Source organism: Protomyctophum parallelum, assembly GCF_964188405.1.
Source record: "Protomyctophum parallelum genome assembly, chromosome: 14".
NCBI lineage: Eukaryota > Metazoa > Chordata > Actinopteri > Myctophiformes > Myctophidae > Protomyctophum > Protomyctophum parallelum.
Window position 1 is genome coordinate 22,666,919 of NC_139709.1, and position 15,444 is coordinate 22,682,362.

Consider the following 15,444-nt stretch of genomic DNA (forward strand, 5'->3'; position numbering starts at 1 on the left):
TTTTTTTTTCAAATCCTCAAAAATGATGAAAAACGGCGTGCTTTAGTATGCCGTACGGTATGGGCTATAGCCCATGGTCAAAAATGATGAAAAACGAGGTTAATTCTATTTTTCAAAAATTCAAAAAACGATGGTCTATAACCCATGTTTTTTTTTTTTTTTTTTTTTTTTAAATCCTCAAAAATGATGAAAAACGGCGTGCTATAGTATGCCGTACGGTATGGGCTATAGCCCATGTTCAAAAATGATGAAAAACAAGGTTTTCTTTTTTTCCAAAAATGCAAAAAACGATGGGCTATAACCCATGTTTTTTTATTTATTTATTTATTTCAAAAATGATGAAAAACGGCGTGCTATAGTATGCCGTACGGTATGGGCTATAGCCAATGGTCAAAAATGATGAAAAACGAGGTTAAAAAAAAAATCTAAAATTCAAAAAACGATGGGCTATAACCCATGTTTTTTTTTTCTTCATTTTTTTCAAATCCTCAAAAATGACGAAAAACGGCGTGCTATATATGCCGTACGGTATGGGCTATAGCCCATGTTCAAAAATGATGAAAAACGGCGAGCTATAGTATGCCGTACGGTATGGGCTATAGCCCATGGTCAAAAATTATGAAAAACGAGGTTAAAAAAAATAATCTAAAATAAAAAAAACGATGAGCTATAACCCATGTTTTTTTATTTTTTTCAAATCCTCAAAAATGATGAAAAACGGCGTGCTATAGTATGCCGTACGGTATGGGCTATAGCCCATGTTCAAAAATGATGAAAAACAAGGTTAATTCTTTTTTCAAAAATTCAAAAAACGATGGGCTATATCCCATGTTTTTTTTATTTTTTTTAAATCCTCAAAAATGATGAAAAACGGCGTGCTATAGTATGCCGTACGGTATGGGCTATAGCCCATGTTAAAAAATGATGAATAACAAGGTAAAAATTTTTTTTCAAAAATTCTAAAAACGATGGGCTATAACCCATCGTTTTTTGAATTTTTTTCAAATCCTCAAAAATGATGAAAAACGGCGTGCTATAGTATGCCGTACGGCATGGGCTATAGCCCATGTTCAAAAATGATGAATAACAAGGTTACATTTTTTTTTCAAAAATTCAAAAAACGATGGGCTATAACCCATCGTTTTTTTAATTTTTTTCAAATCCTCAAAAATGATGAAAAACGGCGTGCTATAGTATGCCGTACGGTATGGGCTATAGCCCATGTTCAAAAATGATGAAAAACAAGGTTAATTTCTTTTTTCAAAAATTCAAAAAACGATGGGCTACAACCCTTTTTTTTTTTTATATATATATATTTTTAAATCCTCAAAAATGATGAAAAACGGCGTGCTATAGTATGCCGTACGGTATATAGCCCATGTTCAAAAATGATGAAAAACAAGGTTATTCTTTTTTTTCAAAAATTCAAAAAACGATGGGCTATAACCCATGTTTTTTTTTTTTTTTTTTTTTAATCCTCAAAAATGATGAAAAACGGCGTGCTTTAGTATGCCGTACGGTATGGGCTATAGCCCATGGTCAAAAATGATGAAAAACGAGGTTAAAAAAAAAATCAAAAATTAAAAAAACGATGGGCTATAACCCATGTTTTTTTATTTTTTATTTTTTTTTCAAATCCTCAAAAATGATGAAAAACGGCGTGCTTTAGTATGCCGTACGGTATGGGCTATAGCCCATGGTCAAAAATGATGAAAAACGAGGTTAATTCTATTTTTCAAAAATTCAAAAAACGATGGGCTATAACCCATGTTTTTTTATTTTTTTATTTTTTTCAAATCCTCAAAAATGATGAAAAACGGCGTGCTATAGTATGCCGTACGGTATGGGCTATAGCCCATGGTCAAAAATGATGAATAACAAGGTTAATTTTTTTTTTTCAAAAATTCAAAAAACGATGGGCTATAACCCATGTTTTTTTATTTTTTTATTTTTTTCAAATCCTCAAAAATGATGAAAAACGGCGTGCTATAGTATGCCGTACGGTATGGGCTATAGCCCATGGTCAAAAATGATGAAAAACGAGGTTAAAAAAAAATCTAAAATTCAAAAAACGATGGGCTATAACCCATGTTATTTTTTTCTTCATTTTTTTCAAATCCTCAAAAATGACGAAAAACGGCGTACTATATATGCCGTACGGTATGGGCTATAGCCCATGGTCAAAAATGATGAAAAACGAGGTTAATTTTATTTTTCAAAAATTCAAAAAACGATGGTCTATAACCCATGTTTTATTATTTTTTTATTTTTTTCAAATCCTCAAAAATGATGAAAAACGGCGTGCTATAGTATGCCGTACGGTATGGGCTATAGCCCATGTTCAAAAATGATGAATAACAAGGTTAATTTTTTTTTTCAAAAATTCAAAAAACGATGGGCTATAACCCATGTTTTTTTTGTTTTTTTCATTTTTTTCAAATCCTCAAAAATGATGAAAAACGGCGTGCTTTAGTATGCCGTACGGTATGTGCTATAGCCCATGGTCAAAAATGATGAAAAACGAGGTTAAAAAAAAATCTAAAATTCAAAAATCGATGGGCTATAACCCATGTTTTTTTATTTTTTTCAAATCCTCAAAAATGATGAAAAACGGCGTGCTATAGTATGCCGTACGGTATGGGCTATAGCCCATGTTCAAAAATGATGAATAACAAGGTTAATATTTTTTTTCAAAAATTCAAAAAACGATGGGCTATAACCCATGTTTTTTTTTTTTTTTTTTTTTTTCAAATCCTCAAGAATGATGAAAAACGGCGCGCTTTAGTATGCCGTACGGTATGTGCTATAGCCCATGGTCAAAAAACGATGGGCTATAACCCATGTTTTTTTTCATTTTTTTCAAATCCTCAAAAATGATGAAAAACGGCATGCTATAGTATGCCGTACGGTGCCCATGGTCAAAAATGATGAAAAACGAGGTTAAAAAAAAAATCTAAAATTCAAAAATCGATGGGCTATAACCCATGTTTTTTTTTTTTTTTCATTTTTTTAAAATCCTCAAAAATGATGAAAAACGGCGTGCTATAGTATGCCGTACGGTATGGGCTATAGCCCATGTTCAAAAATGATGAAAAACAAGGTTTTTTTTTTTTTCAAAAATTCAAAAAACGATGGGCTATAACCCATGTTTTTTTTTTTTTTTCAAATCCTCAAAAATGATGAAAAACGGCGTGCTATAGTATGCCGTATGTACGGTATGGGCTATAGCCCATGGTCAAAAATGATGAAAAACGAGGTTAAAACAAAAATCTAAAATTCAAAAATCGATGGGCTATAACCCATGTTTTTTTTTTCTTCATTTTTTTCAAATCCTCAAAAATGACGAAAAACGGCGTGCTATATATGCCGTACGGTATGGGCTATAGCCCATGGTCAAAAATGATGAAAAACGAGGTTAATTTTATTTTTCAAAAATTCAAAAATCGATGGGCTATAACCCATGTTTTTTTATTTTTTTCAAATCCTCAAAAATGATGAAAAACGGCGTGCTATAGTATGCCGTACGGTATGGGCTATAGCCCATGTTCAAAAATGATGAATAACAAGGTTAATATTTTTTTTCAAAAATTCAAAAAACGATGGGCTATAACCCATGTTTTTTTTTTTTTTTTTTTTTTTCAAATCCTCAAGAATGATGAAAAACGGCGCGCTTTAGTATGCCGTACGGTATGTGCTATAGCCCATGGTCAAAAAACGATGGGCTATAACCCATGTTTTTTTTCATTTTTTTCAAATCCTCAAAAATGATGAAAAACGGCATGCTATAGTATGCCGTACGGTGCCCATGGTCAAAAATGATGAAAAACGAGGTTAAAAAAAAAATCTAAAATTCAAAAATCGATGGGCTATAACCCATGTTTTTTTTTTTTTTTCATTTTTTTAAAATCCTCAAAAATGATGAAAAACGGCGTGCTATAGTATGCCGTACGGTATGGGCTATAGCCCATGTTCAAAAATGATGAAAAACAAGGTTTTTTTTTTTTTCAAAAATTCAAAAAACGATGGGCTATAACCCATGTTTTTTTTTTTTTTTCAAATCCTCAAAAATGATGAAAAACGGCGTGCTATAGTATGCCGTATGTACGGTATGGGCTATAGCCCATGGTCAAAAATGATGAAAAACGAGGTTAAAACAAAAATCTAAAATTCAAAAATCGATGGGCTATAACCCATGTTTTTTTTTTCTTCATTTTTTTCAAATCCTCAAAAATGACGAAAAACGGCGTGCTATATATGCCGTACGGTATGGGCTATAGCCCATGGTCAAAAATGATGAAAAACGAGGTTAATTTTATTTTTCAAAAATTCAAAAAACGATGGGCTATAACCCATGTTTTTTTTTTTTTTTTCATTTTTTTCAAATCCTCAAAAATGATGAAAAACGGCGTGCTATAGTATGCCGTACGGTATGGGCTATAGCCCATGTTCAAAAATGATGAAAAACAAGGTTTTCTTTTTTTCCAAAAATTCAAAAAACGATGGGCTATAACCCATGTTTTTTTATTTATTTCAAAAATGATGAAAAACGGCGTGCTATAGTATGCCGTACGGTATGGGCTATAGCCCATGGTCAAAAATGATGAAAAACGAGGTTAAAAAAAAAATCTAAAATTCAAAAAACGATGGGCTATAACCCATGTTTTTTTTTTCTTCATTTTTTTCAAATCCTCAAAAATGACGAAAAACGGAGTGCTATATATGCCGTACGGTATGGGCTATAGCCCATGTTCAAAAATGATGAAAAACGGCGAGCTATAGTATGCCGTACGGTATGGGCTATAGCCCATGGTCAAAAATTATGAAAAACGAGGTTAAAAAAAATAATCTAAAATTCAAAAAACGATGGGCTATAACCCATGTTTTTTTTATTTTTTTCAAATCCTCAAAAATGATGAAAAACGGCGTGCTATAGTATGCCGTACGGTATGGGCTATAGCTCATGTTCAAAAATGATGAATAACAAGGTTACATTTCTTTTTCAAAAATTCAAAAAACGATGGGCTATAACCCATCGTTTTTTTCATTTTTTTTAAATCCTCAAAGATTATGAAAAACGGCGTGCTTTAGTATGCCGTACAGTATGGGCTATAGCCCATGGTCAAAAATGATGAAAAACGAGGTTAAAAAAAAAATCTAAAATTCAAAAAACGATGGGCTATAACCCATGTTTTTTTTCATTTTTTTCAAATCCTCAAAAATGATGAAAAACGGCGTGCTATAGTATGCCCTACGGTATGGGCTATAGCCCATGTTCAAAAATGATGAAAAACAAGGTTAATTCTTTTTTCAAAAATTCAAAAAACGATGGGCTATAACCCACGTTTTTTTTTTTTTTTTTTTTTTTTCAAATCCTCAAAAATGATGAAAAACGGCGTGCTATAGTATGCCGTACGGTATGGGCTATAGCCCATGTTCAAAAATGATGAAAAACAAGGTTAATTTTTCTTTTCAAAAATTCAAAAAACGATGGGCTATAACCCATCATTTTTTTCATTTTTTTCAAATCCTCAAAAATGATGAAAAACGGCGTGCTATAGTATGCCGTACGGTATGGGCTATAGCCCATGTTTGTTTTTTTTTCATTTTTTTCAAATCCTCAAAAATGATGAAAAACGGTGTGCTATAGTATGCCGTACGGTATGGGCTATAACCCATGGTCAAAAATGATGAAAAGCGAGGATAAAAAAAATAATCAAAAATTCAAAAAACGATGGGCTATAACCCATGTTTTTTTGGTTTTTTTTCAAATCCTCAAAAATGATGAAAAACGGCGCGCTATAGTATGCCGTACGGTATGGGCTATAGCTCATGTTCAAAAATGATGAATAACAAGGTTAACTTTTTTTTCCAAAAATTCAAAAAACGATGGGCTATAACTAGGGCCGGGACTAATTGCGATTAATTTAGATTGTTTTTTTTTTCCCATTTTTTTCAAATCCTCAAAAATTATGAAAAACGGCGCGCTATAGTACTCCGTACGGTATGGGCTATAGCCCATGTTCAAAAATTATGAATAACAAGGTTATTTATTTTTTTTTAATTCAAAAAACGATGTGCTATATCCCATCGTTTTTTTCATTTTTTTCAAATCCTCAAAAATGATGAAAAACGGCGTGCTATAGTATGCCGTACGTTAGGGCTATAGCCCATATCCTCGCGGTGTATAGCGGTGTATGAGAATGGGTGTTGCGGAGGATGAGAGGCATTCCTCTCATCCTCCGCAACACCCATTCTCATACACCCATCCCCAATGCATTCTCTATGGCAATAGCACACACTTTGGCATGCTACTAGTCCTACATACTTACACCTAGCAACCCCATTCTAGCCTACTTAGGTTCATCTTACGGTGGACATGTTTGCCTGAAAAGGAATCTTTGAAAAGTTTCATAGTTTTAGAAATATAGTGCTTTCAAATTTGAGACATTTAACATGGGGCTCAATGGCAGCTCTATAGGCACGTCAAAAGTCACTTTCACCTAGAAACTCCATTCACACTTTTTATTATTCAGCTTACTGTGGAGACACATGCTGTAACTTTTTTTATTTTGAAATGTTTTGTAGTTTATGAGTTATTTAACTTAAACGCCCAATGCATTCTGGCAATAGCACAAACTTTGGCATGCTACTAGTCCTACATACTTACACCTAGCAACCCCATTCTAGCCTACTTAGGTTCATCTTACGGTGGACATATGTTTGCCTGAAAAGGAATCTTTGAAATGTTTCATAGTTTTAGAAATATAGTGCTTTCAAATTCACAATGGGGCTCACTGGCAGACATTGGCACGTCAAAAATCACTTTCACCTAGAAACTCCATTCACACTTTTTATTATTCAGCTTACTGTGGAGACACATGCTGGAACCTTTTTATTTTGAAATGTTTTGTAGTTTATGAGTTATTTAACTTAAACGCCCAATGCATTCTCTATGGCAATAGCACAAACTTTGGCATGCTACACAGACTATTCTGTCAGATGATGGGCAAAAATGCATTGGTATTTTATTTTTGACCAATGAACAATTCTTATCTGTAAAATGTTAGGTGGACAGGGTTCTTTCAGACATAATCCCCAACCTTTACTTATCAGGAAACAGGGGGAGAGAGCACCGTCTCCCGATGGTCCTCCAGCACCTTGATGACATGGAACTTGAACCTGTCAACTGTCTGTAGCAGAGGCAACCGATCAAGTGCAACACACCAAACCAAGGCACCTTTGGGCATTCAGCAGATGTCTCCTGGTGCTTTTGAGTTTTAATTTTTTTATTCGAGCCTTGAAAAGTTCAAATTACTGCAGCATTGAATGAGACTTGAACAGAGAAAGTCTATCATTAGACCACTGCGCCATGAGTCAGACACTCTCTGCCAAAGTCTCCTGGTAGTTTTGAAGTGATCTTTTGTTTGTTAGCCTTCAGTTAGTAAAGTTGAAAGAATTGAGTCCTGAACACAGAATCACATTCATCAAATGCTTTGAGCACTGTTTTGTACATTAGTGTAACGCACAGGAATCGAACCCAGGTCCACCACACGGAAGGCCAACATCTTAACCATTAAACCAAAGCAGCTGCCCATGGCAAAGGGGAGATATGAGACTGTAGATGATATTGTAGCAGTGGCTCACAGGCTGGGGCTGTGAGCCACTGCTACAATAGCCTTCAGGTAGCTCTACATGTTCAAATCCCTGTTCGCCTATAATTTAATGCTGGAGTGTTTCAACTTTACTAACTGAAGGCCAACACACACAATTACCAGGAGACTTTGGCTTAGGGTGTCTGACTGATGGCGCAGTGGTCTAATGATGAGTCTTTCAGTACGGACTTTCTGTGTTCAAGTCTCAATCAATGCTGCAGTAATTTGAACTTTTCAAGGCTCGAATCAAAAAATAAAAACTCAAAAGTTATATTAGCTGTATATTTGGCTTTAGTTATATCAGAACATGAGGTCACTTTGATACAGTAGTATAATCAACATAAATGCCATCTTCCCAGATTCATACTGTACAAATTATCGTACAAAACACAAACTATAACATGTGTTTAAAAAAAATCACATTCTCAACTTCCATTTCTATCAATTAGCAATGAACACCATTCACTATAAAGCATGAATCTAATATACTGGTTCTCAGTGTGACTCCCAGGCATCATTGACCCCAGATAAAGGACTGATATTTAGGAACCAGATGGAGGATGAGGATGTTACAGTGTAGCTTAGGGTCCCAGGGATTAATCAGGGTTCGTGGCCTAATCATGCACATCAAACTGGCGGCATGAGGATCATCAATCTAAAACAAAGAGTCAGATTCAGAATCTGAAAAACAGACTCAGTTCAGTAGCTCGACAAACTCTGCACTACAGTATCCTGCATCATTGTGAAGGTCGTTGACGGACACATCCTGTCCTGCTGTTGGACTAGTGGCCATGCAGCGCTTTCTATCCCCACAGGAGTGCTCTGGCACGTGCACCGACTTAATGCCAGAGTCAGAGCCAAGCATCGCTTCAGAGGTGGAGACAGGGTCAATATCACAACATGGGCTAGTGGCAAGATTCAGATCAGACTCCACTTCAGCATCCAGGTTCTCTACATCTGTCTTGGGGTCTTGGAGAGGTGATTCCTAGGGTTGTCACAATCAATAAAGTTTAGTTGACGAATAATTGTCTGACAAATAATTGTGTTTTTTCCATCGAACATAAAATGTTTGCCTTTTAGGCTTTGTAAACTAAAATTACACACAATATACAAAATATGACAATGACCAGTACTAGGGCGAAAACAGAAATGTAATAATCTACAAGCTCTCAATGCGCTGTACATTGCAAGCCTGTAGATTGTTTATTTTCGCTATTTTTCAACAGATTATTTCATACAGATGTAAATAATTCTGAAGCGTATGCAAAATAATTGCGATTATGTCATAATTGTGACAGGCCTAGGGAGTGTGGGTCAGTTTACCTCTGAAGTCATATCCGTTCCGCAGACCTGCCCTTCCCGCCGCTGCTTGTTCTCGTGCCTGCGGCGGCTGATCTGCTTCTGCAGCTGCAGCTTGTTGGTGAAGAAGACGGTCCTCCAGCCAACCTCCCGGGCCAGAGCTGACACTTCGGCTGAGATGCTGTCACAGCGTTGCCGTACCGTCTGCTCCCAGAACTCCTCTGACCCACACAGCTGAGCACAGGTATGAAAACAAAAACAAATGTCACACTGAAATGTTTAGCTGTAGGCCATGTCTCAATCTGTTTGATTGATTGAATACTTTATTAACAGCTCGCAGAAAAAAGCACAGGAAGGTACAGTTCAATACAAGGTATTATTATAAGAGGATTTATAACCCAAGAAAGCACTATGGCTTGTTTCCATTGGGGTCCTTCATATTCAATTCATCTGACCAATTAGCATAATGATGTTACTTTAGCACTTAATGTTTTGTGTAAAGCACTTAGAATTGCCTTGCTGTTTAAATGCGCTATACAAAACAACTTGCCTTGCCTAATGCATTTTTACAGTTTCAGACAAATGTTGTTCTCACCTTCCTGAACCTGCGTGATGTTCGTGCAAGCTGTCCCACATCCTCAAGCTCCAGACAGACCAGGACATGGAGCAGCAGGGGGTCTGGAAGGCGCTCCAGGTAGTCATAATGGCCTTGGCACAAAGACTGGGTGTACTGCAAGATCCGACCACCAAACACCATACTGATCCGATCTGGCAAGATGTCAAGAAAACAAATATATTCTATTTATTTGGAATGAATGAGGAGGAAGCCCAACAAACCCACGGTGAGGCCTTTAGGAGGGCCTTTGAAGCCGCAAGCGGAGCCTGCAGCACCACCGTTGCCCAGGTGGAGCCTGCAGAACCATTGCGGCTCAGGAATCCACCACTCCTGAATGAAGTGTTTGGTGCTGGGAGTCTGATACAATGCACAGGTCTTGGACCTGGTGAGAGCAGGAGTGGACCTGGTGAGACCTGGAGGGGCCCGGACAGGAGTCAACCCACAGAGCTTGGTCCTTTCATGCCCCAGATTGATCTACCTCCAAGTCCCGGCAGAGTAGTTCCGGAGCAACGGATTGTGTGGCCCTGGTCTTTCCCTAATGGGACTGATCGAGGGTAGCTACTGGGACGTAAGTCTGGACTTGATCACCCCTTGGGATACATCACTGAGGATACGTCCCAGGTGCATCCATGCAATGTTTTTTGTTTATTCTAATTTTAGTGACTCATAGGAAAAGACTACGTGGCAACCAGGAATAGTCTGGTGACCACTGGAGAGACGGGTGACAGCCGGAATGTAGACGGCACCCGGGAGAAGTATGGGTTGGCGCCCCAGCCTGTGTCTTCCATGAGGAGGAAGCCACAGTGGTGGCCTTTAGGAGGGCCATTCAAGTCACAAGTGGAGCCTGCAGCACCACCGTTGCCCAGCTGGGACACCTGAGTGGTATGATGTTGTGAGACCCGAAACCCTGATGACCTTCATGGGATACATCACTGGATACAGGATACGTCCCAGGTGCATCCATGCGATGTTTTATTGTTCGAAATCTTTATTTATCAAATATAATTTACCATTTAGGATTAGCATTAAGCAGATGTTTTTATCCAGAGAAACGTACAAAGCACAACATCTGAGTAAGCATGAAACCCATCAGTCAAACAATAGTTATTGTAATTTGAAGTTTCTTGATTCTTGTTTGTGTATGTGCTACAAAGTATTTAGAATATTATGTCTTATCTGTTGAAATAACATCTAAAATAACATTTAAACAGAACTTTTGAAAGACTGCATACCTCTGCCAATAGACCTACTATGCAACTGTCAAAATATGCCATTTCTACATTAGATCTGACAGATTATGTCATTCTACCCTCGCCCTTGATTGTACTCGACCAGAAAGTTGTGAAAACATAATTTCCATCCCTGACCTTCTGCCTGGTGGAGAGATAATGATATACACAGTGGTGGAAAGTAATGAAATGCATGTACTCAAGTACTGTACTTAAGTACAAATTTGAGGTATTTACTTGAGTATTTCCAATTTCCAATACTTTTACTTCGAAAGTTGTACTCCACTACATTTCAGAGGCAAATATTGTACTTTTACTGCGCATTGACAACTTTAATTACTAGTTACTTAAATTAACTTTGTAGATTTGGATTGTTATTACAAAATGCATTAACCACTTCAGCCCTATACATTTTGGCAGCCGATTTTCAAAAGATTATTATAGGCTACATTTGATATATTTGAAAATTTGTGAAATGGGACATTCTAAATAATGAATACTTTTCTTTTTTTTTTTACTTTAAAGCACATTTTGATACCAATACTTTTGTACTTTAGTAAATTTATGAATTCTGGACATTTACTTGTAACAGAATATTTCTACATTGCAGTATTGATACTTTTACTTAAGTAAAGATTGTGAGTACCTTTTCCACCACAATTATACACAGAATGAATAGTTTAAAAATATATATTTACAGTATCAGTCTGCTGTAAAAATGTGTCATAACGGGCCATATTTATAGCAGAGATCAACTAGATAAACAACATTTCCAGTTCCCCTCTCTGCACTTACCGCGGGGCAGCCACTCAAAACACATGTTCATGAATGATAAAGATTCTCACTGATCATGTTTTCATCTGCTCACTGGAACATTCTGGGAAGAGAACAGCAGACACGCCTTAAGGCTTAGGCCATGCTGATCACTCATCTCCAGCTGCCTCCCATCCTGAGTGACTGCAGGACTTGTAAGATGGACAGCGTGAATAGACAGCATGCATTTAAACCCCAGCATTTGTATTGTCTAAAAACAGAGATGTTCCCAATGCAACGCATTGCTACTTTGACTTCACCGTCATATAGTAGTTGACCCCACTTGGCAGACATTAGACTTGTAGTTTTCCTTCCGTGAGACAAACTACTACTCCATGCAAGTCCGTCTACTCACCCTGTACCAATGACATCATCAATGGGGGTGCCAGCTGGAGTAGTTTGTCTCACGGAAGGAAAACTACAAGTCTAATGTCTGCCAAGTGGGGTCAACTACTATTGGTTGACTTGACGCATGGTCAAAGTTCACAAATGTTGAACTCTGAGTCCACACGTTAAATAAGATATTGCGCTTATGAGCTTCAGACAGTTGCCACCTCGGCTCCAGCCACCAACCACTGCAGATGTACTAGTTATGTACTAATACAGATTGGTTCAAATGTCAATATAAGTTCTGGATCGCAGCTTTAAGCTTACTCTGTAGCTGAAGGTCATCCAAGTAGTCCTGATGAGAGTCCTTATGCTCTCCAGGCTTTGCGTTTCTACAGTCATTCCTCAGCGATATTCTCCACCACCTCCACACCACCTGTATATGAATGGAAGAAAGCCTACGAATTTACAAAACCTTTTCAAAACATAATTCCTTGTGTAGCTTCATTGCTAAACACCTGTAGTAAAGTGACATACGGTATGTGTAACTCTTGGGTAATAGTAATCTCTCAAGAAAGCTTCAGCTCAGCGAAAATAAACAAAATATATAAACATTTTATTTCTTTTTTGCAGATGGGTTCCCAGATTGGGGTAATAGTAACATAGGGGAGACCGGGGTGAGTAGTGCCATGGGGCAATTAGTGCCACCCCTGTTATCTGGAAAACCATAGAAGAAATTGATCATGTGACCACTTAAGTTTGATGAGGCATCCATCTCACTCAGCCTGCTGAAGAGGGAAGCACCTGGCTTGAGAGGTTAGCACATTTAAACTCAAAAAACTGTTTTTGGACCTCTAAAGTAAAATTTCTATGATAAAGGTTTTTTGTATTTCTTTGTATGAACACTTGTAGACAACTTTGAAAACAATTCACACATGTTTTAGTGCACTAGTAAGCTACAATATGAGTCTATACAGTTAGCATGATGCTAGCTCAAAAAAGCTAGGGAATGCTTTTTTTTCAAAAAGGTGGGCTTGGGGTGATTTGTGCCAAAGGGCCTGGGTTGAGTTGTGCCAGTGGCACAACTCACCCCAACCTATGTTTTTGTTTTTGTTTGTTTGTTTGTTTAACTATATACTACTTTATTGTATTTTATTGTTATTGTACATTGTATTCTTACATTTGATCACTAAAACTATGTGACATTCTTTTTTTTAGACTAAAATCCATCATGCCTCGCAAATACGAAAGGAAGACTGACAGGGTTTCAATTCCTCTCTCTCGCCCACCCCTTCGCTCTCCTAAAAACTTGGCAGCGATGCCCGGTGCCTCCTGCCCAGTCCTCCCCTCCCCTCCTCCTCCTGCCCAGTCCTCCCCTCCCCTCCTCCTGCCCAGTCCTCCCCTCCCCTCCTCAAGCCCAGTCCTCCCCTCCCCTCCTCCTGCCCAGTCCTCCCCTCCTCCTGCCCAGTCCTCCCCTCCCCTCCTCCTGCCCAGTCCTCCCCTCCTCCCCTCCCCTCCTCCTGCCCAGTCCTCCCCTCCCCTCCCCTCCTCCTGCCCAGTCCTCCCCTCCTCCCCTCCCCTCCCCTCCTCCTGCCCAGTCCTCCCCTCCTCCCCTCCCCTCCCCTCCTCCTGCCCAGTCCTCCCCTCCTCCCCTCCTCCTGCCCAGTCCTCCCCTCCCCCCCTCCCCTCCTCCTGCCCAGTCCTCCCCTCCCCTCCCCTCTCCCCTCCCCTCCTCCTGCCCAGTCCTCCCCTCCTCCCCTCCCCTCCCCTCCTCCTGCCCAGTCCTCCCCTCCCCTCCTCCCCTCCCCTCCTCCTGCCCAGTCCTCCCCTCCTCCCCTCCCCTCCCCTCCTCCTGCCCAGTCCTCCCCTCCTCCCCTCCCCTCCCCTCCTCCTGCCCAGTCCTCCCCTCCCCTCCCCTCCTCCTGCCCAGTCCTCCCCTCTCCCCTACCCTCCTCCTGCCCAGTCCTCCCCTCCTCCCCTCCCCTCCTCCTGCCCAGTCCTCCCCTCTCCCCTCCCCTCCTCCTGCCCACTCCTCCCCTCCTCCCCTCCCACCCCTCCTCCTGCCCAGTCCTCCCCTCTCCTCCCCTCCCCTCCTCCTGCCCAGTCCTCCCCTCCTCCCCTCCCCTCCTCCTGCCCAGTCCTCCCCTCCCCTCCTCCCCTCCCCTCCTCCTGCCCAGTCCTCCCCTCCTCCCCTCCCCTCCCCTCCTCCTGCCCAGTCCTCCCCTCCTCCCCTCCCCTCCCCTCCTCCTGCCCAGTCCTCCCCTCCCCTCCTCCTGCCCAGTCCTCCCCTCTCCCCTACCCTCCTCCTGCCCAGTCCTCCCCTCCTCCCCTCCCCTCCTCCTGCCCAGTCCTCCCCTCTCCCCTCCCCTCCTCCTGCCCAGTCCTCCCCTCCTCCCCTCCCACCCCTCCTCCTGCCCAGTCCTCCCCTCCTCCCCTCCCCTCCTCCTGCCCAGTCCTCCCCTCCCCTCCTCCTGCCCAGTCCTCCCCTCTCCTCCCCTCCCCTCCCCTCTCCCCTCCCCTCCCCTCCTCCTGCCCAGTCCTCCCCTCTCCTCCCCTCCTCCTCCCCTCTCCCCTCCTCCTGCCCCAATTATCAATGGCACAATTTACCCCAGCTTATTCTCTCTAATGGCACATCTTACCCCACACCGGGGGTGAGTTGTGCCACGAAACCACTTTTCTTTCTGAAGCTATATTTCTTAAACAGTTTATTTAAGATTCAAAGTGATTGTTCTCAGGGATGCACAACATTCTAAACTATATGTACATATTTTAGTTGGAGGCATTACTGTAATCCCCTTGCCTCAAAGACACTTTAAGTAAAATGTGGCACTACTCACCCCGGTCTCCCCTACCGTACTGTAGTTACACAAAATGTAGCTAAAAACATTGCAGTGGGTCAACTGAAATGCTACAACTGCCAGCTAGCCTATTGGTAAACAAATGTGATTTAACAATCAAGAGTCATATAACGATTACTACTTACATCAGATTTGGTCACTGTCAAATGATAAAAATCTTTACTAGGTGCAGGGCCTTGTCCACTGATTTCAAATAATCTTTCCGGCAACAGTGACGCCATGTTCAACGTTTTGTGTACGCTACCATGACAACAGCATGTCACATGTCCTGTTTCTAGTTACAGTCTATGGTTTCTAGTCTTTCCCACTTGCACTGAAGCCCTGAAGCCATTTGGCTAATTCTGTAACAAATGTAACCCCTTTCAAATAAATTAAAAAAGAAAATATAGCTATTAAACAATTACATAAATACAAATATTTAGTGGGCAGATAGATAATAGCAAAAAACGTTGCCATGGGAATGAAAGGATGAGTGAAACATTAAACTTGTTAGTGCTATATTAGGTACAATAATAACATACATAGCACATACAATATGCATGTTTGAATCAAAATATTTCACCATCATTGAATTAATATTAGAACAGTGGAACCAAATCAGGTTGAGCATTCCAAAATGATATGAAGCCGATTAAGATAAGAACGGGTGG

General features: G+C 40.1%; 1 protein-coding gene across 1 annotated transcript; it reads right to left on the minus strand.

Annotated features, from left to right (window-relative positions):
- Positions 1–8,346: 8,346 nt before the first annotated feature.
- fbxo36b (F-box protein 36b) lies at positions 8,347–15,015 on the minus strand (the record flags this gene model as incomplete). The annotated part of the gene is made up of 5 exons (XM_083782674.1): positions 8,347–8,637; positions 8,976–9,185; positions 9,547–9,719; positions 12,264–12,372; positions 14,920–15,015. 5 exons carry the CDS (start codon positions 15,013–15,015, stop codon positions 8,347–8,349), a joined length of 879 nt encoding a protein of 292 aa, XP_083638800.1.
- Positions 15,016–15,444: the final 429 nt, after the last annotated feature.